Source organism: Durio zibethinus, chromosome 2, assembly GCF_047325235.1.
Source record: "Durio zibethinus cultivar Kanyao isolate XHJ-2024 chromosome 2, ASM4732523v1, whole genome shotgun sequence".
Lineage (NCBI taxonomy): Eukaryota > Viridiplantae > Streptophyta > Magnoliopsida > Malvales > Malvaceae > Durio > Durio zibethinus.
In genome coordinates this window covers 39,878,103-39,900,463 of record NC_143163.1, presented here as the reverse complement: position 1 = coordinate 39,900,463, position 22,361 = coordinate 39,878,103, and the positions used below count along the sequence as shown (strand labels likewise).

The window sequence follows — 22,361 nt, the reverse complement described above, 5'->3', positions numbered from 1 at the left end:
ATAGTGTATAAATGACAGTATATCTTTGACCAATCCGGTTGGTTTTAGAGCATAAACTAACAATCATCAGGAAGAGAAAGAGATATGAGCAAAAGAAAAAAAAGTTCGAATTCGGCATTGACCATTATACTTAGTTCAAACTATATTATAAACACAAGGTGCTCCTTGTAATGAATCTCCAAATTACAACAGTTACTGATATTACCCCCTTTTTGGCATTTAACAAATGTTTTCACAAAACAAGTTCGACGTTGCTTTGCAGATGAACATGCATAGCAAGTTCTTCAGAAAAAGGCAAATGATTTTTAAAATAAAGGAAAATGCAAGAGGCGCAGAAAAGAGTAATATAGAAAGAAAGAAACAAATATATATGGCATATAATAATAATACATCTCTCATATATATATATGTATGTATATATATATATATGTGTGTGTGTGTACGTGAACTTTGACAAAAGCATAACGCTTTTTGGGGATCACAAGAATCAGCTTAAGATGTTTGCAAATCAGCATTTGCACGAGGTTCCCTACTCCCTCCCCCTTGCGGGAAAGGAGAAATCAGTTCAAAAAAAGCCAATTCCCTTTGACACACCCACTATTTCACAGTGGATGGAATCTCCAAATTAAAAAAAAAAAAATTATGAACCTTTACCAAGTTCTAATCTTCCTGTACATTCCATTAATCTAGTATAGTTTATCATTGACAAAATGAACAAATTAATTCTGTAGCAAGAAACAGACATTGATTGTGGGCATAATTTTTTTAGCATTAGTAACTACCGTCGCACACGATCAATACTCGTATAAAACAATACAATTAAGAAACATGAAAGAGCGAATAGGCCTTAGGGTGTAGGAAAACAGGGTTAAGTTATAAAATTTGAAATTACAAGACTTAGTTGGTGGAAGTAGCTAGCCAGGGATACTAATTAATTGTAGAGATTCTTCACCTAGCTAAGATGGGAGGGGGAGTTTGACAATGAGCTTAATTCAACCGTCCCATAGTCGTGAAAGTCTATCTAATAACTTAACGTTTAGTTTGTCTAGCATATGATTTCTTGGAAATTCTTGCAAAGATTACGCTCTTAATCAAACACACACAGTAAAAGAATTAATTCTTAATAATCAAATATATCATATCACGTAAGAGCGACTCATTAAGTATTCCTTGTTCGTAAAGAAATATAGATCCCATCTAATTCTAACTTCTACCCAATAGAAAATATCCTGGCATTTGAAATTTTGTTGCTCTAAAGTCTAAATGGATTTTAACAGTAGGATTAATTCTCTCACACTCTCACTATTCTCCAACTGCACTGCAGTTTTGACTTTTGACTCCCAATAATGTACAAAAATAACATACAATGTCCCCTCAGTATTATACTAGTGTCTTGCATGCAAAGGATCCGGAGCATGTCTCCTTTTATTGTTGACTCACTCCTCATAATTAAACCATAAATCTAAGCTGAAAATACAGGTTATCAGGTATGATAATCATCCATGACTTGTTGATTTATACAGCAAATTTTTTTCTTTTTTAAAAGAAAGAGTTACTTATATAAGGTCGGTTATCACAGTACCCAAGGATGTGATATCATAAACCTGAGAGGTTAAAGAGTGAGCCATGGAGGTTTATATGATTGGCAAGTGGATTCCATACAGACTCAAGACGGCATATATATATATATATATATATAAAAGATATGTAGATTATACCTTGATTAACACTATGATATCGTCCATAATTGAGGTATTTACTATATGCCAAAATAGGAAGAGAAAACAATTATTAAGGATTAAAACATGGCATGACCTAGATATATATATATATATATATATATATTAGTTTAGGCATATATAGTGAGTTACGTATAAATTTTATTTTTAAAATTTTATTTTAATAAATATTTTTTTATATTATGATTATAACGATAAATGTTAATAATTTAATTTAATTTCTATATAATATAAGTAAAATTTAATAATTTTTAATACAATTTATATAATCTTTATTATTAATTTAATAACTTAAGATATAATTTTTATAATCATTAAAACAATTTTAATAATCTTTTATAAAATTTTGATAACTAATATAATTTTAGTAACCTTCTATTAGTTTATAAAATATTTTTAATAATCATCGATAAATATTTTCTTTTTACCTTATTAGTAAAAATCATTGATAAATATCTAAATTCTACCCTGCAATGACCGCAATATCCCCACAAGCAATTAAAAATTCCCCATCAAAAATCAAATTAATAACAAATACTTTAAATATCTATCCTCTTATTGCAACAGAACCGTCCGATTGTTTTCACGGGAGAGCTATGATTGAATCCTGACCCTTAAAATGACTTTGACGGCTGCGGAATGTCTTACCGTAGAAAAGTGGCTCAAGGGGGAGAGAAAGAATATTATTTTATTTTTATTTGAACGTAGCGGATGTATGCTACTGCTGCATACGTCTCTCTTTCCATTTTTGGGCAACTCCTTGCCTATTAATTTCCTTCGAAAAACAAAACCCTAATTCCAAACTCTAATTTTGTTTTTTACATTATTCCAAAAACAGGTACGTTCTTTTTATCTCCTTGAGCCAATTTGGTTTTTCATCCATTTCCGTTTGGTTCCCACTTTCCAACATCTTTTTTTTCTGATTTAGATTTCTCGATTTTCTTTCTCGGTTATAAATATAACTTCGTTCATTTTCATCGTTTATTTTTCTGAATCATTTGTCACTGATTAATGCTTTGATTTACTTTGTTAGAATAGAAAATCGTCATACTTAGTGAGTTAAATAGGCATTTTACACTAATCGTTGCTCTAATAACACTGTAATATTTGTTTTCTGCTTTTTTGATTTTGATGAAACTGGGATTGGCTGTTGTTGTTTTGGTGATTAGAGAAAAGTGAAGGAAAGATGTTGGGAATAGTAAGGCAAACGGTGAGTTCTGGAAACTCTCCTGCTCTCTCATATACCTTTATTGAAGTTTCAGTAATTCTAATAGGCTTTTTTTTTTTTTTTTAAATGTTCTTTTTTGTTTATTCAGATGTTGGGGCAGTCATTGCAGAAGATTCGGCCTGCAGCGTCTGTGTTGAGAAGTTACTCATCTGCAGCAAAACAGGTAATATTTTTCACCTTTTTTTTCTTGGTATAGTTCTATATTTCTTTGTCGGTTTAATGCTATTAGATATCAAATTGCATATTGTCAAGCGTTCACTCCATCCCAATAGAGTAGCTGTCTTCAATATTAGGAGCTACTCTATAGGTTACTTCAATAAACAAATTCAGAAGAAAGACCAGCATCTCATGTGTGCATGCACATGCACACACACACACACACACACACACACACACGCAGATATGGTTATGCTTGTAATTGTGTATGTATGTATATAGTTTGCATCTTCTTGCAGTTAATGTTAAATGGCTTTTGTGATTTTTAATCTCCGCTAAAGGAAAGGCTTAATTTTCTAGGAGTATTGATTTTTTTTAATGACAATTATGCACAGATGACAGTGAGGGAGGCATTAAACTCTGCTCTTGATGAGGAGTTGTCGGCTGATCCAAAAGTCTTTTTGATGGGTGAAGAGGTGAGGAAATGTTAACAGAACTTTTTTTTTTTTTAATAATTCTAGCCATATTTTTGGCTATTCTTTTTGTTTTAATGCCCATTCTTGTGTTTTTGTTTCTTAAACTTATAAAATGCAGGTTGGAGAATATCAGGGTGCATACAAGGTTAGCATTTCTTGCTCAAGAATAAAATTCTCTCCATAGAAGCATTGTTACATCTGTCTGAGGACTGGTTTTTATTTCCCTCTTTTGTAGATAACCAAGGGGCTTTTGGAGAAGTATGGACCTGAGAGGGTTCTTGATACTCCAATTACTGAGGTTATTATGTTCTTGCCATCCTATGTTGTTACTCCTTTATTCTTTTTGTGAATTTCATTATTATTTGATCGAATGATTAATCTCACATGCTTATTCTATGCATGTATTGATGCTTTTTAATTTTATTACACTGTTTTCTCACCTCAGTTGTTTATTTCTTGTTTCACAGGCTGGTTTTACTGGCATTGCAGTTGGTGCTGCGTACCATGGTCTAAAGCCTGTAGTGGAGTTTATGACAATTAACTTCTCCTTGCAGGTTAGATGGCTCTGTTTTGAATTTCTGCTTCTGTACTCGTTTATTAGTTTGTTGTGCTACAATATTCCTAAAATTTGAAAACGACTTCTAAATAAACTGATATACATATCATGAAAAAGAAAGGAGATAGTATATTATCATTTGCTTTCTTTTTTAAATACAACGAAGTTAAAAACGCTACTGTAAAGTGGTGTTGAAATCCTTAGAAGCTTGTATGAATGAAGTATGCATGCTTTCCTTGAAGCCTGACATGCTGAAGGAACCTATGTGATAAGGTATACTGGCTAACTAGGAAAGGATAAGATAAATTATGTATGTGTTATTTTGATATTCTCTTTCTATATTCAACTAGACATAGTATTAAATTATAAATACACGTGGTTGTAAATTACAAATGGAAAGTGTAAAGGAAAGAGATGGTATTTAAAATGTGTTGTCACAGCTGGTATTCTTTTATCAGTAATTGGTCCTTATCTTTTATGGTTCTGGTTAAAGAAGCCAAATCATGTTGTTGGAAAGCAAGTTTGTTTAGCTATAAGTGATTCAAAGTTTTTGTTTCAGTTTTGTAATTCTCTTTGGTGAATTATGCATGTTCTAATAATCAAAGAACTAGTGTTAAGAGAAGCCAAGAAATGGCACTTCTGAAGATTTCCTGAAAACTCTTCCAAGGAGGTGTGTTTTTGTCGAAATTTGGAATCTTTGGAGTTCTTGTGGTAGCCATCTTGCTGTGTAAGATGTACTGGCTTCTAAAACCATGATTGATTTCCTCCTTGCTCAGAACTCTCAAATCTTAAGAGAGCAAGTGGTTTGGATATGTCTTTTTAGACTGTTCCAACATCGTATGTACTTGGACATATTGCATGGTGTTTTCCCAAGGTCTAGATTTAGTCATTATTGTATGGCAGAATTTCATGAATTTAAAGCTATATAAGTATTCGTCATTTTAATGGTAGTAAACTAGTTAAATGACTTTTCTTACTCTTAAATGTGTTTTTATCTGGATCTTAGTCTGATGCAAAATTTTCTTTGATCTGTTTCTGGCATTTATTGCAGGCAATTGACCACATTATTAACTCTGCTGCGAAGTCCAACTATATGTCAGCTGGCCAGATATCTGTACCCATTGTTTTTAGAGGACCTAATGGTGCTGCTGCTGGTGTTGGTGCCCAACACTCTCAGGTATGGTTTCTTCAAACTGTTACTTTCACCCTATATTTGGTTCATTTCACATACATCCACTCTCCCCTGTTCCCAAGAGCCTACTGAGGTTTAAAATTGATTTATTTTGTACTGGGTATTGTGATTACTGTTTAATTATTTTCATTTTATAGAAGTGTAGCTGAGTTTCAATATAGTAAGAAGCTTGTATAATTATTTTGTCTTCTTGGTTGTCATCCAGTGTTATGCAGCATGGTATGCTTCTTGTCCTGGGTTGAAAGTCCTGACACCATACAATTCCGAAGATGCTCGTGGACTGCTCAAAGCTGCTATTAGAGATCCTGACCCAGTTGTTTTCCTTGAAAATGAGTTGTTGTAAGTGAATTGATAAAATGTGATTCCTATGTATTGAGCTCCCACTCCACTGGTCCAGCCTTTAATTAGAATTTTAATGTCTGACATTATTCTGATATAAGTGTTTTGCTTCAGATATGGTCAATCATTCCCTGTTTCTGATGAAGTTCTTGATTCCAGTTTTTGCCTTCCAATTGGAAAAGCTAAGGTAATGCCTGCTATGACGCCCTTTAAATTTTACTCACAAGACTTTTGTTATTACTATTATTGATGCTTCTGCAGTGAATGATTCTGCTGTAACTCACATCTGATGATGCTGCATTCTAATGGCATTTAAATTTATCATTTAACCGTCTTCTTTAACCAGATAGAGAGAGAAGGAAAGGATGTGACTGTTACAGCTTATTCAAAAATGGTGGGCTATGCTCTTAAGGTAGGCCTTGTATTCAGTATATGTTTGGATGTGCCGCGCCTAATTTTCTTTTGAGATAGATTGTAAATGTAACTGCACAAGATTCCACAGATGAGATAAAGGAATAATCTAAAGCTATGAAACACGGGCACAGCTGCTATCCTCACTTATTCGTGTAAGATACGTGTCTGACAATGATAGTTGTTTGACATGTTCTGATACATGATAGTATTGCTGGATATGCCAGAAACATAAAAAACAATAAAGTTATTATACCATATACGGCATGGACGCAGCAATGAAGGGCAAAAAGTTCTGGCTGCTGGCGGTGAAGAAACAAAAAATTATTTTTGGCGGTGTCTAACCAGAGAAATAGAAGAGAAGAGAGAGGAACATCAAGAACAAAACGATCTTCCATAACTTTTGGCCTTTGATAGAGTTGGATCTAAGTGGTTGAGACTCCATTTAGTAGTGAAAAGTTTGATAAATTGGATGGAACTTGGGTATAATATTGGGCTGTGTCAAATGTAATTTTGGCTGGAGTGCCTAAAACTTTATTGGGTAATAACTTTTGAGTTTAAAAGATTATTGGACCAGATTTATTTATAATATTATTCAGATTTATTAATTGCTGGTAGTGACTAGTGACTGAGGTGGACACTTCATTTATCTTGTGTACTGCAGGCTACTGCATTTAGTTAGACTATCTTTTAATCAGTGTGCTCAAGAACCGCCTCAGATATGGTGTGGCAGAGGTCCCTCTGATTGAACAAGTTAAATATGTGCGCAAATGTTAAAATTAGAGCTTAGTGCACTTGTTAATGGGACATCCACTATCAATATTAGTCTGCTTAGTTCTTGTTTAGGGATTTCTTTCTTTTTACCTCGTTTTGTAATTTTCTGAAAATTCAATTATATTACTAATATGTTGGCTTGTGAATTTATCAACTAATAGACTGTTTGTTGTTCAGGCGGCTGAGATACTTGAAAAGGATGGAATTGATGCTGAGGTAAATTATAACACAAAGAAGTGCAAGCCCTTGCAAGCTCATATGATCATTCTGCTTAGAAGTGAAATGCCTGATTTTGTTAAATACAGGTTATAAATTTGCGTTCTATTAGGCCGCTAGATAGATACACAATTAATGCCTCAGTCAGGAAAACCAACAGATTAATAACAGTTGAAGAAGCATTTCCCCAGCATGGCATTGGTGCTGAAATCTGGTCCGAGTTCTTTTCTCTTTAATCATTTAATTTCTGCTTACCACGTATTCTGGCACCTTCTATATTTACACTGTACTTTCACAGTGCATCTGTTGTGGAGGAGAGTTTTGCTTATCTTGATGCACCGGTTGAGAGAATTGCGGGAGCCGATGTTCCCGTGCCATATGCAGCAAATCTTGAGAGAATGGCTGTGCCACAGGTGATTCCATTTCTCCCTATATTTCTATTTTGACTGGCTTTCAAGTTTATGGTGAAGTGAGGCATTTGACAACTAGGGTCTTTCTTTGATCCAGCCCCCCTTCTTCCTAATGCAACCTTTTGTCAAACCAGCTAGTTTGATGGCTGCACGGATTTGTACAATTACATTATATAGACAATAGGTTAATTTTATTTATTTATGAATTCTGCAGGTTGAAGATATTGTCCGTGCTGCAAAGAGAGCATGCTTCCGATCTGTACCTTTGGCTGCTACTGCATAATTGAACCAATCCAGGCAGGAAACTTTTCCTAATACAGGCTAGTGTCAGTACTGGCTGTTTGCCGCATCTCTTTTTTTTAATTCAAGTCCTCTTTCTGGGTTGCAGTGTTTTTAAATTTTTTATCTTGCCTTGGGCCTGTTTATCTGTTGTCAATTTCTAACATAATCAATGATTCTTCTCAGGAATTAGAGGGATATGAATTTTACCTTCTCAAAGCTTTCGTGGAGAACCTGCTTTCATTTAATAACTGGGAGATTGTTAGAAATGGCTGGAGATTTTGACTGCCATTTGAACACAACCTCTTCCACCCTCAATAGCCAAAATTTATTTATTTTTCTCGTATCCGGTGCACACCCTCTCGAAACTGTTTCTGAGCTTTGGGTTTCAAAAAAATTTTTTTTTTTTCAGTTTAATGAATTTTTGATTGCGCCGATTCGATGTTTGGGAATTGCTACCAAAGTAGTGTTGTCAGAAAGGGGAACCACTTTGTAGGGGAAAGTAATAAAAGATTACCATTAAACTTGGTCTAATGGTTGGCACTTGTTACGTTACATTTGAATAATTGATTTTCATAATATTAAAAATAGTAATGATGAGGATATTAGTTTTTATATTGGTGGAATTGAGTATAGTAAAGATAAAAGTAAAAAATATAAAAATAAAGGTGACATAAAAATAACTGTTAAGGACATTAATTTGTAAGTGAAATAAAAATTTATTTTGACGTATATTTTAATTTTATTTAATATTTAAAATATTATAATTTAATTACATAAGGCACAATTAAAAATAATAATAGTACGATTTAAAAATGAAATGTTATTTTTTAAATTATTAAACTTCAATTTTAGTACATTTTTAAATGTATGGGTAAAATTGAATTAAAAAATGTCCAGGCAAAAATGTCATTGCATTTTTTTTTCCTATCCAAGAAAATGTTTGCTCTCATTGGTGAAATTTTTACCATTTAGGCTCAATCGAATTATTGTACAAATAATCGCGGTGTAATTACACAAAAAGTTATTTAATCGGCAGTCGAATTATTGCACAAACAATCATGGTGTAATTGCACACAAAAGATATTTAATCGCATCGTCTCTGCGATGAAATCCGCAGCTTTAAAAGGATTGCAATCCGCAAGGTGAATGAAATATCTGAAAAGGACCAAGTCTCATTCATTGAATGTTAGTAGGTGGCAAGGATCGGAAGCTATCGGTAGAACCTTTTACTCTTTAGTGCCAATTTGGATTTGACACTGGACTTCCGATATGGTGAGATCCAATGCCATTTTTTAGGCCAATCCCATCGGGGGTGCATTTACGTACCACTTTGCCGTGCAATTGGCCCTAACAACCCTTCAGTCACCGATTAGAGGCAGAAGGGTTGAGTGATTCTATAAAATAAGCGATTGCTCTGTTATAAAAATGAAAAATATTATCGTTATCATGACGCCTAAATTCAAATATATATTTTTATAATTAATTTTAATTTTATGTCATAATATTTAATTTCATCATTTTTGTTGTTTTCAATCTTAATAGAATCATTCTCGTCGCTAATCAAAAGGACCTTTAAATTCCCTAGCTGTCTCTTTCTTTTTCTAAAGGCAATTGTTTGACTTATTTTTCATTTAAAGGCTCCTTGCACTCCGACCTATACGTAATGTTTGTTTATTCTTGCAAAGTAGAGGGGGTCAAGCAACTATTAAAGGTTAAATTGTGGACTTCCAACTAATTCCTACATGCAAATAACTATTTCGAGATAAATTTTTTTGTAATTAGGAATAACATTTGCATGCTAATTTTTGATTGAAAACCATTTTAGTATATTACTGTCATTCTTAACTTCAGATTTTTGGATTTTATAACTTTTCAAAACATGAATTTTAGAAGGCATCGTTTTTGTTTTTCGTTATTTGATTTCGGTTTTTTTTTTTTTTTTTTCAAAACAGCAAACAAAAAAAAAAAATGTTTGGCAACTTGTTTAGGGGTCGTTTAATACACTTTTTATTTCTTGTTTTTATACCTTAAGTCAATCTAGAACGAAAATGCCTTGGAATATGATTCTAAGAGATTAGGATTTAGTTTTTGGTTCTTGCAGTGAATCTTGATTTTTTTTTTCTTTCTAATAAAACACGATTTCAATTGAAAATAGAAGGAAATGAAAGTGAAAAAAAAAAGGAAAGAAAAGAAATGCCAGTGGCATTTTGTTTTGTACGAAATGGTCTGCCCAACCCACCACTCCTAATGTGGTTAAAAAAAAAAATCCATCTGATCTTCACTTTATTTTGAAATTATTTGAAAATATAATGTAAATAAAATTAATACCAAATGTCACGTCAGCACATTTAACAAAAATGGTTTGACGAAATTATCAATTAGATTGATATTATCAGATGGATATAGTAGAAGGATTAATTTGTATGAATTATATTATAAAAATTAAATTTTAAATTTTGACTAAATAAAAATAAAATAATTGTATAATTTGATTTATATTTTTATTAGCAAAGTAATTATTTTGTATATAATATGTATCTCTTATTTCTTGAATATGAATTTATCGATAAAAACTTAAGGATATAAAGTATTTTGTAAATAAAAAATTGTTTCAATAATTAATGATCAGTTGTTAATAGAATACTAAATTTTTTATTTTAATAATTAAAATTTAAAATTTATCTACTTCAATTATTTAAAAAAAATTTGTCATGCTCAAATTAATTGTAAAATATTGAAGTAAAATATCTAAAAAGATATCTAAACTAATGCAACATTATTAACCTTATTTGCAAGCAAGTCCAACTTTTTCTTTTGAAAAATTAACTAACAAAGCCATCATAATCGCACTATTGTAGTCATCATTATTCATTAAAAAAGGAATTATTGACTTTTCTCCTTTTACTTGTATATTATTATTTCTCTCTCTCTTTCCCTCTCTCACACACATTTCTTCTTATCCAATTTGCCATTTTGTGTTACTTTTATTACCAATATTGATTGACTTGTCTTCGGATGCTTTTCCTTTTTTTTTTTTTTCATTGCCGATGTTTTTCCGTTTAAATCCACATTATAGATCAACAAATTACTGGTAATTATTGATTAGCTTTGTTCTAATTAGTGTAGTTTCAAATAATTTTCAATTAGCATATTACTCTCCTTTAAATCCAAAAAAAAAAAAAAAAATTTGCCAATTTTTTTGTTAAGATGGTTTCATCTTTTCAGAAGTCAAGTTTTTTATTTTTATTTTTTCTGATAATTGATGTTAGGTAACTTATAAAAACAGGTATTTGGTTTTGAATGATAAAAATGGGTTATTGTGGTTTTATAAAATTTTGAGTGTTGGGGAGCAACATTTCATTTCCTTGATGCACTATTAACATATAAATTTTATGTTGAATCATATGATATAATTTTATTAAAAAATAAAAATAAAATTTTAAAATAAATACATAAAAAATTAAAATTTAAAAATATTTTATCATTAATAAGTTGATATTATATGTTTTTATTAATATACGTGTATAAAATTTATATATTAATATGTATTAAATATAAAATTTTAATTTAAATAAAAATAATTAAAATTATACTTAATGAATTAAAATAAGGTAAAAAAATACTCATAAGGTTATTTCAGTTTATAAAAAAAACTTACTTTTTTTATTATCAATAAAGATTAATTATTGTAAAAAAAAAATTCAGACTAAAATATTGAATACAATATATATTGATAGGAGAAATGTCTATAGGATGAAAAGATGTGTGATTGTCATTATGAAAAGAAGTAGTGAATATACAATTACAAAGCTATGAATGTATTAAATTTGCATAATTAATGTTAGATGATGACGTGTGAATTATTAACTGATAAGTAGTAGTTAAAGAAATTAAATTATTAGATTAGACGAAAGAGAAGGGAAAAGAAAAAAAATAAAAAAGTAGAAAAACCAAGAAGTCAAGAAAGCAAAAATACCTGGTATGTTGATTATTCCATGCGTCCCTGACCCACTCTTCTCTCTTTTATATATGTAACTGACGTAACCATACCATGTATTAATTAATACTAATAACAACAATAATAATCCTTAATAAAAGCAATGTGAAGAGCCAAGTTGAAAGAAGAAGATTGGGAAATCGAAGCAAGGTTGTTTTGGATCTCGAAATTAAAACCACCTAAAATATAAATAAATATTGAGCTGTTTGAAGGCAACAGAAAATGAAGACTTCTCTGAGAAGATTGCGAGGGTTTGCACTTCACAATCACAAGCACGGTGGCGAAACCAAGGACCGAAAAGATCTTCGACCTTTGCCTCAATTGGACGACCTCGCTCTCGCTTCTCAGGTCTCACACCTTTCTCTCCCTTTCTTTGCTTGCTATCATCAATTCCAAAGGTTTTTTTTCCTTTAATTTTTTTAATGAATTTTCCATGTTCATTGCGATTTCTAGTGCCACCTCCTTTTTCTAGTTTTTATTCTTTCTTTTCGTTCTTCAAACATTCGGTTAGGGTTTTCACTCTGCTTTCGGAGCTCATATTATTCATTAAGAAGTTTTTTTTATGAAACATCAATGCATTATCTATTATTCTTCTTTTCTGAAGGGAAAAAGCTCCTTTTTTGAAAAAAAAAAAAAGCTTTTTTTTTATTTAATTTCATTCACTCAATATTGTGGCTTGGAATTGTAACTGTCATAAAATTGTTCTGGCAAATAATACGTGGTGATTGTATTGTTGGGGCAAAGGTGATTTATGTATGGTTTTGTATGATTTGCAGGATATGCAGGATATGAGAGATTGCTACGACAGCTTACTTTCTGCAGCTGCAGCAACTGCAAATAGTGCTTTCGGTAATTTATTGACATGTTTCGTATGTGTTTCTGCATTTGTTGAACTTTTTGTTTATGTGTTAATGAAATAAACTTTTTGTCTTATGAAATTCATTCAAGCATGTTCTGAATCTTCATTCATGTTATGCTTTTGGAGGGCTGATCTTTTTGATATATGCTGCGTGTTCGGTTGGTTATCCATGTTATGGTTGTATAGGTATCATTAAAGCATTTCAAGCTTTTTCTATGATGGCATGATTTGTTCTTTTCTTTTCTGTTCATGTCCCAGCCCCGGAGATTGACAATCTTATAAATCTAACAGTACAGGTAGTTGCTGTAAGAATGGTGGAATTGGTTCATTGATGATATTTTATATGTTGGTTAAAGCTCAAGCATGATGATCAAATATTAATTATTTGGTCTCTAGTTTTTGGTATGGAAGATTTTATATGCCATTTTAATCTTGAAATCTCTAATATAGTCCTGTTTATTCTCAGAATTCTCAGAGTCATTGCGGGAAATGGGTGCTTGTCTTCTTGCGAAAACTGCATTAAATGATGATGAAGAAAGTGGTAAGTAGATATATACTTTTATATTGTGCAGTGTTGCCGGTTAATATGAACAAATCGCTTATGATTTTCCATGTAAACTTTACAATTGAACTCATTACCTTGCTAGTAAATAAGGTTTCTCCACCATAAATTCCCAGTTTCAAAATACTGCCTGTGTTTTAGTGTCAACTTTGATTTAAGAGATGAATCAAGTAAAATCTTACTTATTCACATTTATTATATCCAACATTTGCGATGCATCCTTATTGTTGTTACCTTCATCCTCTCAAGTTCTAGAAATATGCATTTTTTTTTCTAAATCTGTTATAGCATAGATTCTATTTTTACCCACTTTGGCACTTTCAGATAGTAGTACTTGGTTGTAGATGATCATAGTTGTTTCTTCATCAGAATGCATACTCTGTTATATGTAGCAGCAAACCATTTCCAAAAGGGATATGGAAAAATAAGTTGCTTTTATTCCTGAGCAGGTAAAGTATTACTAATGCTTGGAAAAGTACAGTATGAACTCCAGAAACTTGTTGACAGCTATGTGAGTCTTTTTTTTTTTTTGTTACATTCTGGAAGCTTTCCTAAAATTGTACGTCTTACTTCTTTACTGTTCTAATGAAATATTAGTTTGCATCCTTCAGCGGTCTCATATATTCCAGACTATCACAAGCCCATCAGAGTCCCTTCTTAATGAACTTCGAACAGTTGAGGTTTGTTCTTATGGACCGTTTCATCCAATTATTGGCAGGTTCTATTTGGTCTTTTGCTTTGCAAAATTTGGCCATTTTTTATCATTCTATAATGTGAAGATTGTCACTTTCAATTTGGTGCTTTGACTCTTCTTGTCAATGTGTGCTCAGTTAGTTGGTCGTAATTGTTTTTCTTTTAAATGTCCTTTTCTACTTTCTGGACATTTACTTATCAAGATAATGGCTAGTTATAATACTAACACTTGAAGATAAAGTGATTAGGAGTATAGTATTCTTTTAAGATTTATTAACCCACTTTTTCCTGTTAACGTGAACAATTTTGAAAGTTTGGAACCTGGAACTGAAAGAGTTAACAACAGTGGGGAAAAGAAACCTTTGTTATTTTTGTTTGGTTATTACTTTCAAGTAATAGAACTTATTCACCAATCAAAATGAAGAAATGCCCCTATGTTCCACTCCCTGTTGTCTTTAAAACATTTGAACCCCTTGGGATGAAAACCAAAATGTTTTCAAAAGGCCTACCTCTGGAAGGTTTGCTTTATATTGTAATCATTAGTTGTTTAATTTCATTCAAACATCTTAAGGGCGCAGATAAGAATCTGACATTGGATACAGGATTTATGTGAGATTCTCTGGTATCTTGACTCTGTATGTTATTATTATTTTTTTCTTTTCGGAAGCATTGGTGTATCACCATTTTCTTAGGTATTATTATGTGAATATTATCAACAAAAGCTTAAATTTTTGTTGGTGAATCACATTGTTTTAGTTACACAAGGTATTGCATTATGTATTATAGAGCCAGTTAATGATTTAAATGATGTAATATTGAGTGGCTTTTCCCCCTCTGTTGATACAGGAGATGAAGCGGCAATGTGATGAAAAAAGGTCCAACTTTTATTTATTTATCTTTTAACAAATAGGCAGACACAAAGTTCATCTTTCAAAGATAATGGCTTCTGATATTTGGTGCATTATCTACAGAAATGTGTACGAGTACATGGCAATGAGACACAAAGAAAAAGACAGATCAAAAAGTGAGAAGGGGGAGAATTTCTCCATGCAGCAATTACAAGTAGCACATGATGAATATGATGAGGAGGCAACTTTATTTGTTTTTCGATCAAAATCTCTAAAGCAAGGACAATCAAGAAGCCTTCTTACGCAAGCAGCACGACACCATGCTGCTCAGGTTTCTTTTCTTTTTTTTTTTAAAAACTTTTTAATTCCTTCTGTTGTTGTTTATTGATCTATTTCCTTTTGCTTGAAAGCAGCTGAACTTTTTTAAGAAGGCTCTTAAGTCTCTTGAAGAAGTAGAACCGCATGTGCAGAAAATCACTGAACAGCAGCATATTGATTACCACTTCAGTGGACTTGAAGATGATGAAGCAGAAAATGGTGATGATGATAACAACTATGAAAATGATGATGACGATGATGATAGTGATGACAAAGACAATGGGGATGATGGTTATGACCATGATGATGGTGAATTGAGCTTTGACTATGGACAAAATGACCAAGATCAGAACCTGGTTCCTACATCACGACACTCAATGGAGGTGACTATTTAATGTACTATTTCTTCCTTACTGAAATGAAAAATGTCATTTTTGTTGCTTCTGTGTATGCTTGTGTGTGCGTGGAATGGTTTCATTCTCCTGAGTGTTATAAAGAAAGTTCTATGGATCTCACACAGGGTTGACATGCAGAAAATAAGAATTAATTCCATTTGTGCCTCTAAATGTATTAATTCTAGAATGATTTCCATGTGATTTTTGTTTGGCTGATAATTTTCCATGTGATTTTTGCAGTTGGATCAAGTAGGCCTTACATTTCCCCAAGTTGCAATGGTGGAGGCTGCAAAGGTAAAGAACCTATTATGCTATTAATTACAGTTCACAATATGAGGCTAGATATTGCAAATTTGGGTTATGTATATGTGCACATAGAGCTGTCAAGTAAGCAGTTCCTGATAATAATTCATTCCATTAATTGCAATCCATATTATATACCCTTGATCTGCTGAAAAATGATATTGGTTTTTGATACAATGGTTTATCTTGCTCACACTTTCCCCTTTAGGAATTTACCATCAATTTTTTTGAAACTAATCATACTATTACATATCAGGTTTCACCAGACTATACAATAACCGATGCAAGTCAAATAACTGAGTCTGATTGGTCAACAGATTTATATTCATTGACATTTTCCGAACACAAAATATTGTGCTTCCACTGAAGCAACTTTTTAACCCCAAATTTTGCGTATTTTTTTGCGCCCCCCCCCCCCTGCAGCAAACATCTACTTTATTGCAAGTATATTTTACTGTTCCTTATGTTACAGGAAAATCTAGAAAGAAGCCGCCGCCATTCTTTTTCATTTAGAGGGGAAATAAGAAACAGCAGCCAATCAGCCCCTCTCTTTGCTGAGAATAAATGTGGACCTTCTGAGAAAATTCAACCGTTGTTGGCACGAAAGTTCAGCTCATATGTATTACCTACACCAGTTGCTACAAAAGGTTCTATTGGCTTAGTGAAGCCAGCTCCTCGATCTTTAAAGATAGGTTTGAATGAGCATTCAAACAATTTGCGGCATTCATCTCCGCTTGAGCATAAGAAATATGAGAGGATTTTGGGAGATGAGAAAATTTCTGGATCTGCTGTTATAAATGCACAGTCAGTACTGAGAGAGAGCAGTAATCCTGCTGCTTCGACTGGACTACCCCCTCCTTTGGCTGATAGGGTTTTATTCTCCCGAGTTAGTCCAAATGCTGCCTCTGATCCCAAGAAAATCAAAAGACAAGCCTTTTCTGGTCCCTTGACAAGTAAACCATGGCCTACCAAACCTGTTTCACTGGAAAATCCCCTATTGTTCTCGGGGCCAATTTTGAGAAACCCAATGCCACAACCGCCAGCTGCATCTCCAAAAGTATCAACGAGTACTTCCCCTACTATTGTGTCCTCACCTAAAATAAGTGAACTTCATGAACTTCCTAGACCTCCAGCCAGTTCAGCTTCCAAGGCTTCAAGACCTTTAGGCTTGGTTGGTTATTCAGGCCCCTTGATGCCTAGAGGTCAAGGGCTCTCTGCTACAAATAAATCAGCGGTTTCAAGAGCTGCCTCTCCACTGCCTCAACCTCCACAGGTTGTTACTCGCAGTTTCTCCATACCCTCAAGCTCTCACAGAGTGATGTCATTACCTGTGTCCAAGCCGCTGGAAACTGCTATCAGTTCAGGGATGTCTCAAGATATTGCCTCACCTCCTTTGACACCAATATCCTTATCTCGAATCCAGCCATCATCAACTAGTTCGTAGACTGTTGATAGGTAATCAGAACACAATGCTTTTGTTTCCTTTGATCCACTCAGAAAACGTTGTTCCAAAATGATTAAAATTCCATTAAGTTGGGTGGTACTATCTGGGGAAACACTGGATGAGATGAGTTTACCAGTTGAAGGATCATTGCTCGTGCAGTTTTGTTTCTCAATATATACGTACTTTATAACTTTTCAATGCTTGTTAAAAACTGAATATGCCTTAATATGTGAAAACTTAAGCATTTGTGTTTTCAATATGAAGATCGTGAATAAAGACTGAATGCATCACAATGGTCTACAGTGGTTGGGAGTGGAATTGGATAGGTCAGATAGGTTATTCATGACATCTATGCAACTCAGAACATGTTTTACATAGTTCATATTCAGAATTCAAATATATGCTTTAAATCCAGTTAATAAATTTTCGGCTTTTTGCCTGTCCAGACCCCACATTCTATGCTCTGATACTTTTATTTCTTCAAGTTAATTAAGGTTGTGTAGCTCCTTTGATGATTTGAAGCAGTCTTGGAATTTTCATGCCATACTAGCAATCCTTTTTATGTTGTTCCTCGTAACTTTTTTTTTTTCTGGCAAGCAACAGTTTAGAAACTTTTGATGGATTAGATTGTTCCATTAGTGGTCCTCTTCTTTGGTATTATTGCTGGCATGCAAGGTCTATAGTTCAATAACATGAACAATGGTATATTATTAAGTCGTTATGTATATATTTTAATTTCTGACTATTGATATACGATTGATGCAGGAGCTGGTTGATTATATCTAATTCTAATACTGATTTCATTCCTGGCCTACGGGGGCTACGATTGTCTTAGCCATATCGTACAGGTGCAGATGCGCATATATCCTTTTCTTTAACTTTATCACTGTTATATATTTTAGCCGCTACTTGTCTATTGTGATAGACGCTCAGCATGAATCAGTCAAATACATGCCATTTGTTCCATCATTTTTGAGAAATTTTGCATTTTCTCCAAGGCATTAATAGATAATTCAATTCTTTTAGCCTATGCAAATTACTGTACTAAATAATATTTGACATTCTAGGTGGATTAATTTGTCTGATGTTGTCTTATTTTTCACAAGTTTATGACTATGTTTTTCTAACTCTTCATTTTCTTGAAATACCCATGTCATAAACTTGTGAAATATATATATATATAGAGAGAGAGAGAGAGAGAAAGAGAGAGAGAGAGAGAGAGCTCCAACTCTCCAACGCTCCAAATATATGAAATAACTATTAAAAAAATTGAACACACACACAAACACACACACACACACATATATATATATATATATATATCCGTATTTGACACTCACCCGAGTCCAACTAGTAGAGTTTGAGGCATTCCTCCAGATCTTTGAGAAATAAAATTAGATTCAGCATTCCCTGCAAACCTAATATAATTTACTGTGCTGCTCATGTTTTAAGAATGTGTTTAGAAACTGGACTTTTATGGTGTTGTATCAAATTAAGAATAGTAAGTTTGTCAAAGAGATCTTTGAGAAACTTGTTTAAGAGCATTCGTTTCGAATGAGCATGAATAATTGGAATAGGCCAACTGAAATGTTTTTCTACAAATGTGTGCTATATTTTTCTGTCAACTATAGTCTATGAGTAAAAGGTGGAATACTGCCATTGCTAAACAAATAAGACTGCTTTTTGGTTGCAAATTTTATTTTCTTAAAGCAGAAGATAATTGGTTAGATAGGGATACATCTGGGTGATTTTGAACATCTTATTTTGATTTAATGCGCATTTACCTTGCTTGGACTGATTTATATTGGATAGATACCAACTCCTATTTAATCAAATACATTTTTGCTGTGTCCATTTTGCAATTTCTTTTATATTATAACAAATTTTGTGAAGGCATAATGTAAATCATACTAAAAAGTATATAATGAAAGCTGCTACCTCCAAACAAAACCTAAACTGTGTATGTATATGAGTGTAACGAGCCATGAGTTGTTCCCATGCCGTTCTCAATATCCAACCATTCGTTGTTGAATGAAACTAAAGCATATCCCAACGTATGTTGTAAGGATCGGATGGAGAACAGGTGAACTCAACTCCATTAGCTAGTACTCTATATAATATATATATATATATATATATATATATATCTATTACAGCAAAAAGAGATACAATTTGCTTGGACATGACTTCTTAAAGATGACAAGACAAGTAGTCTTTTTAATCTTTTAGTGCTATTATTATTATTATTATTATATAACTAACCCTTGAATATAATGAGATAAATATGTGGAATCGGGTAATAGTCATTCATGTACACCCTCCTCCTGTATCATATCTCACAAACCCCACCAGCTCCGGTCCTTCCAGTCTTGAGTTGTTCGCAAAACTGCAATAAAATAAATAGATTATATAAATATATTGGCAAAAAAAGAAGAAGAAAGCATCACAGCTAGTAATTGAAGCTTTGGTAGCAGAATTGTAACTCATTCATTACCTTTCCTCTGAAAACTTAGAGAAGGAACCCGAGGTAGGGATTGTGCCACACAAATCGTTGTTTGATACGTCACTGCTCCACAACAGTGTTAAAAAATATTTAATATACATATACGAGGGGATGGGAAAATTTTGATTCAAGTATAGATGGAGGCTAAACTAAAGCCACTACTCACAGGATCTTTAGATTTCTAAGTTTTGAAAGTTGTCTTGGAATTCTTCCAGTCAGTCTGTTAGTATTCAGTCGTCTGCATGGAATATTTTGATGGATATCAACAGTGTTTGTAATGATCAACTATCTATTTATTTATTTAACTTTAAAAGAGGAAAAGGGAGGTTTACAGGAAATTGAGATTGGAGAGGTTGGAAAGTGAAGCAGGGATGGATCCAGTGAGGTTGTTGTGGTAAAGGTCCAAGCTCACTAGGCTTTTCAGTCCTCCAAGTTCCTCTGGTATGGAACCCACCAAGTTGTTCATGTACAGCTCCCTGTTATAAACCATGTAGCAACCATGTCATTTTACATTAAATTAATGCAGTGGCCTCCATTAACCATGAGAATTTTAACATCAAAATAAGCCAGCTCATGATGGGAGGGTGACAGAATCACCGGTTAATAAGTTTGGTGAGGTTAATCATAAATGTTATTTGCAGGCAAGAAAGACTTGTCACTAAACAATAACTCAGCCTCGGCATTTACTAGTGCTTATAGATCTTAACATTTATTGTAAATAAATCTGTTAGTACTAGTACTATCTTTCAATCAAGACATTTCCAAGTAGTTGGTTTAACATTTATTGTAAATAAATATGTATTTAAAACTTCCAGTCCAAGAAAATGACGTCATTGGTTACTCAATTTCTTCCTTGTTAAAATCCAAACTATATTTAGCTGCCTGCAATGCAAAGACACTGTATTGCTTACAGATATTGAAGACGCTGGAGCTTTCCCAACTCGGATACTAAACTGCCCGATAGCTTTGCATTTGCAAGGTCTCTGCACATATTGATTACTCCATTAGTTATTTCTTCTTAGTCTATATCTATAAATACAACTACTAGTGGCAGTGACTGCTACTATTTCATTTTCTTTTTCTTTATTTGAGCATGTAATAATTTGAATCATGATCACTAAAATTAAAAATTTAGCACTCTACTCTACCGACAGGGACACACCAATGTAATGTTGGCTGCTATTTCATTTTTAATTCGAATCTTGCACAACAATTTCATAAGAATGTGTCCTTTGTTTTTTTTTTTTTTCCTCACAAATGGCAAATATACATTTTGGAATGGGTTATGCCTGTAGAGAGCTCAAGACTAGAATTTTTACTAGTAGGAGTATATGAGTCGTGCGGATAAAGCACAAGCCAAATTATTTTTCTTTAAATTTAATAAGAATGTTTGCTAAACAATATAGGCCAAAATATATAGAATTGCAGATTAAATTGAAACTTATATATCATTTTATAAAACTATTTGCTGGTAGATGAAGATGTCCAAGAACAGGTTTGATCCTTAATATTAATGGTCAAACAGATTGCATCAGAACTCTTGCATCTCAGCTACCTGATCAGTATTCAAAAACAGAAAAAACATTTACAATTTTATACAAGTAATAAAAGGATAAAAGAGAGAGTCTTAACAAACTTTTCAGAGCTGAAGCAAGGCAAAATACCAAAGTAATGAAGGACAAAAGAAGTAAACAACATCTACATAAAGGTATAAGATGAATGAAAAAGAAAAAGAAAATGGGGTTAAGTGATTAGTATAACGGTACTTACAGACGTGTAACTCGATTATCACCATCGCAGGTAACATGAAACCAAGTACAAGGATCCACCAATGTTGGATCCCAACTCTGCAGCACGTTTTCTGGGTCCTTCACACTTCTCCTCAAAGCATACAAAGCATCCCCTGTTCCTCCATTTACAGCCACAAACATAACATTCATGCCATTCAGAAACCGGTTTTTGAGTATAATATTAATATATATATATTTATATATATATTAATGAACAGTGCCGAAATGGAAAAATTGATAGTCTACCTTCAACATTTGCATTTGTCGGTGCCAAAGTCATGTTTAATAGGGTAACAACAAGAACAACTTGAACGAGAGTATGGATCGCCATTAGCAACAGCGCCTAGAAGACTTAGTCAAGACGGCACGCTGATGAGTGGTATAATTTTGAGATTTCAGAGAGAGGGAAAGAGAGGGTGAGTTGGTTTGTGGAGATAAAGTTTACTTACTAGTTTGTCAAAAATAAAGCATTGGAAGGAAGCGATGAATCAAAAGCTTTGTTGGAAGAATTTATAGAGCCCATAAAAAAGGACTGCTGGCTTTGTATAAAGTGGTTAGCAACAACAACAACAACTACTACTACTACTACAAAATTGAAATTGAATGAAGTGGGCCTGTGTTGTGTCCTATCCTTTTGTTTTGTTGCTTTCACCATCTACTGCTACCCCAAAAATAACCCCTTTCTTTTTTCTTTTCAGACCATTTCTCCTCTTTCCCCTTCATCAATATGAGGAAGCAATCAGATCATCAAATGTTCATGTGGGGCAGCTTCTTTAGTGCCATGCAACGAACCCCAATTGACGCACCAAAATTTTGCTTATTTCTTTTTTTAAATATAGAAATTACAGCCGTGGTGCTGAGAGTTTGGAG

At 33.0% G+C, this 22,361-nt stretch overlaps 3 protein-coding genes across 6 annotated transcripts; 2 read left to right on the top strand and 1 right to left on the bottom strand.

Moving 5' to 3' along the window:
• The first annotated feature begins 2,539 nt into the window (after window positions 1–2,539).
• Window positions 2,540–8,391, top strand: LOC111318438 (pyruvate dehydrogenase E1 component subunit beta-2, mitochondrial). 4 transcript variants are annotated; one of them, XM_022921312.2, is made up of 16 exons: window positions 2,540–2,577; window positions 2,909–2,949; window positions 3,056–3,130; window positions 3,519–3,599; window positions 3,718–3,744; window positions 3,835–3,897; window positions 4,067–4,153; window positions 5,207–5,332; window positions 5,553–5,686; window positions 5,801–5,873; window positions 6,033–6,098; window positions 7,049–7,087; window positions 7,177–7,301; window positions 7,386–7,500; window positions 7,712–7,794; window positions 7,963–8,391. In XM_022921312.2, the coding sequence occupies exons 2-15, from the start codon at window positions 2,926–2,928 to the stop codon at window positions 7,778–7,780; spliced, it is 1,104 nt and encodes a 367-aa protein (XP_022777047.1). In that variant the 5' UTR covers window positions 2,540–2,577; window positions 2,909–2,925; the 3' UTR covers window positions 7,781–7,794; window positions 7,963–8,391. The 4 variants fall into 4 exon arrangements, with proteins under 4 accessions (XP_022777047.1, XP_022777045.1, XP_022777046.1 ...); XM_022921310.2 differs by having other exon boundaries at window positions 7,712–7,817; XM_022921311.2 differs by having other exon boundaries at window positions 7,712–7,823.
• Window positions 8,392–11,781: 3,390 nt separating this feature from the next.
• LOC111318437 (uncharacterized protein At2g33490-like) lies at window positions 11,782–18,228 on the top strand. The gene is made up of 11 exons (XM_022921308.2): window positions 11,782–12,124; window positions 12,553–12,625; window positions 13,102–13,176; window positions 13,647–13,708; window positions 13,809–13,877; window positions 14,737–14,765; window positions 14,862–15,069; window positions 15,152–15,439; window positions 15,692–15,745; window positions 16,227–17,209; window positions 17,964–18,228. Exons 1-10 carry the CDS (start codon window positions 11,999–12,001, stop codon window positions 17,196–17,198), a joined length of 1,956 nt encoding a protein of 651 aa, XP_022777043.1. The 5' UTR covers window positions 11,782–11,998; the 3' UTR covers window positions 17,199–17,209; window positions 17,964–18,228.
• Window positions 18,229–19,309: 1,081 nt separating this feature from the next.
• Window positions 19,310–22,018, bottom strand: LOC111318435 (leucine-rich repeat protein 1-like). Its single transcript, XM_022921303.2, has 7 exons — window positions 21,738–22,018; window positions 21,472–21,604; window positions 20,613–20,684; window positions 20,034–20,177; window positions 19,868–19,939; window positions 19,693–19,764; window positions 19,310–19,584 (listed from the first exon to the last, which is right to left on the bottom strand). Exons 1-7 carry the CDS (start codon window positions 21,820–21,822, stop codon window positions 19,506–19,508), a joined length of 657 nt encoding a protein of 218 aa, XP_022777038.1. The 5' UTR covers window positions 21,823–22,018; the 3' UTR covers window positions 19,310–19,505.
• Between the last annotated feature and the right edge of the window lie 343 nt (window positions 22,019–22,361).

Coding starts and splice junctions, on each gene's coding strand:
- LOC111318438 (XM_022921312.2), top strand. CDS start 2,926: ATGTTGGGAATAGTAAGGCAAACG. Junction 5,687..5,800: donor TTCCTTGAAAATGAGTTGTT/GTAAGTGAATTG, acceptor GTTTTGCTTCAG/ATATGGTCAATCATTCCCTG. Junction 5,874..6,032: donor TTCCAATTGGAAAAGCTAAG/GTAATGCCTGCT, acceptor TTCTTTAACCAG/ATAGAGAGAGAAGGAAAGGA.
- LOC111318437 (XM_022921308.2), top strand. CDS start 11,999: ATGAAGACTTCTCTGAGAAGATTGCGAGGGTTTGCACTTCACAATCAC. Junction 12,626..13,101: donor AACTGCAAATAGTGCTTTCG/GTAATTTATTGA, acceptor GTTTATTCTCAG/AATTCTCAGAGTCATTGCGG. Junction 15,746..16,226: donor CAATGGTGGAGGCTGCAAAG/GTAAAGAACCTA, acceptor CTTATGTTACAG/GAAAATCTAGAAAGAAGCCG.
- LOC111318435 (XM_022921303.2), bottom strand. CDS start 21,822: ATGGCGATCCATACTCTCGTTCAAGTTGTTCTTGTTGTTACCCTATTA. Junction 19,940..20,033: donor CTCTCCAATCTCAATTTCCT/GTAAACCTCCCT, acceptor TATTCCATGCAG/ACGACTGAATACTAACAGAC. Junction 19,765..19,867: donor CTTAGAAATCTAAAGATCCT/GTGAGTAGTGGC, acceptor GTTGTGGAGCAG/TGACGTATCAAACAACGATT.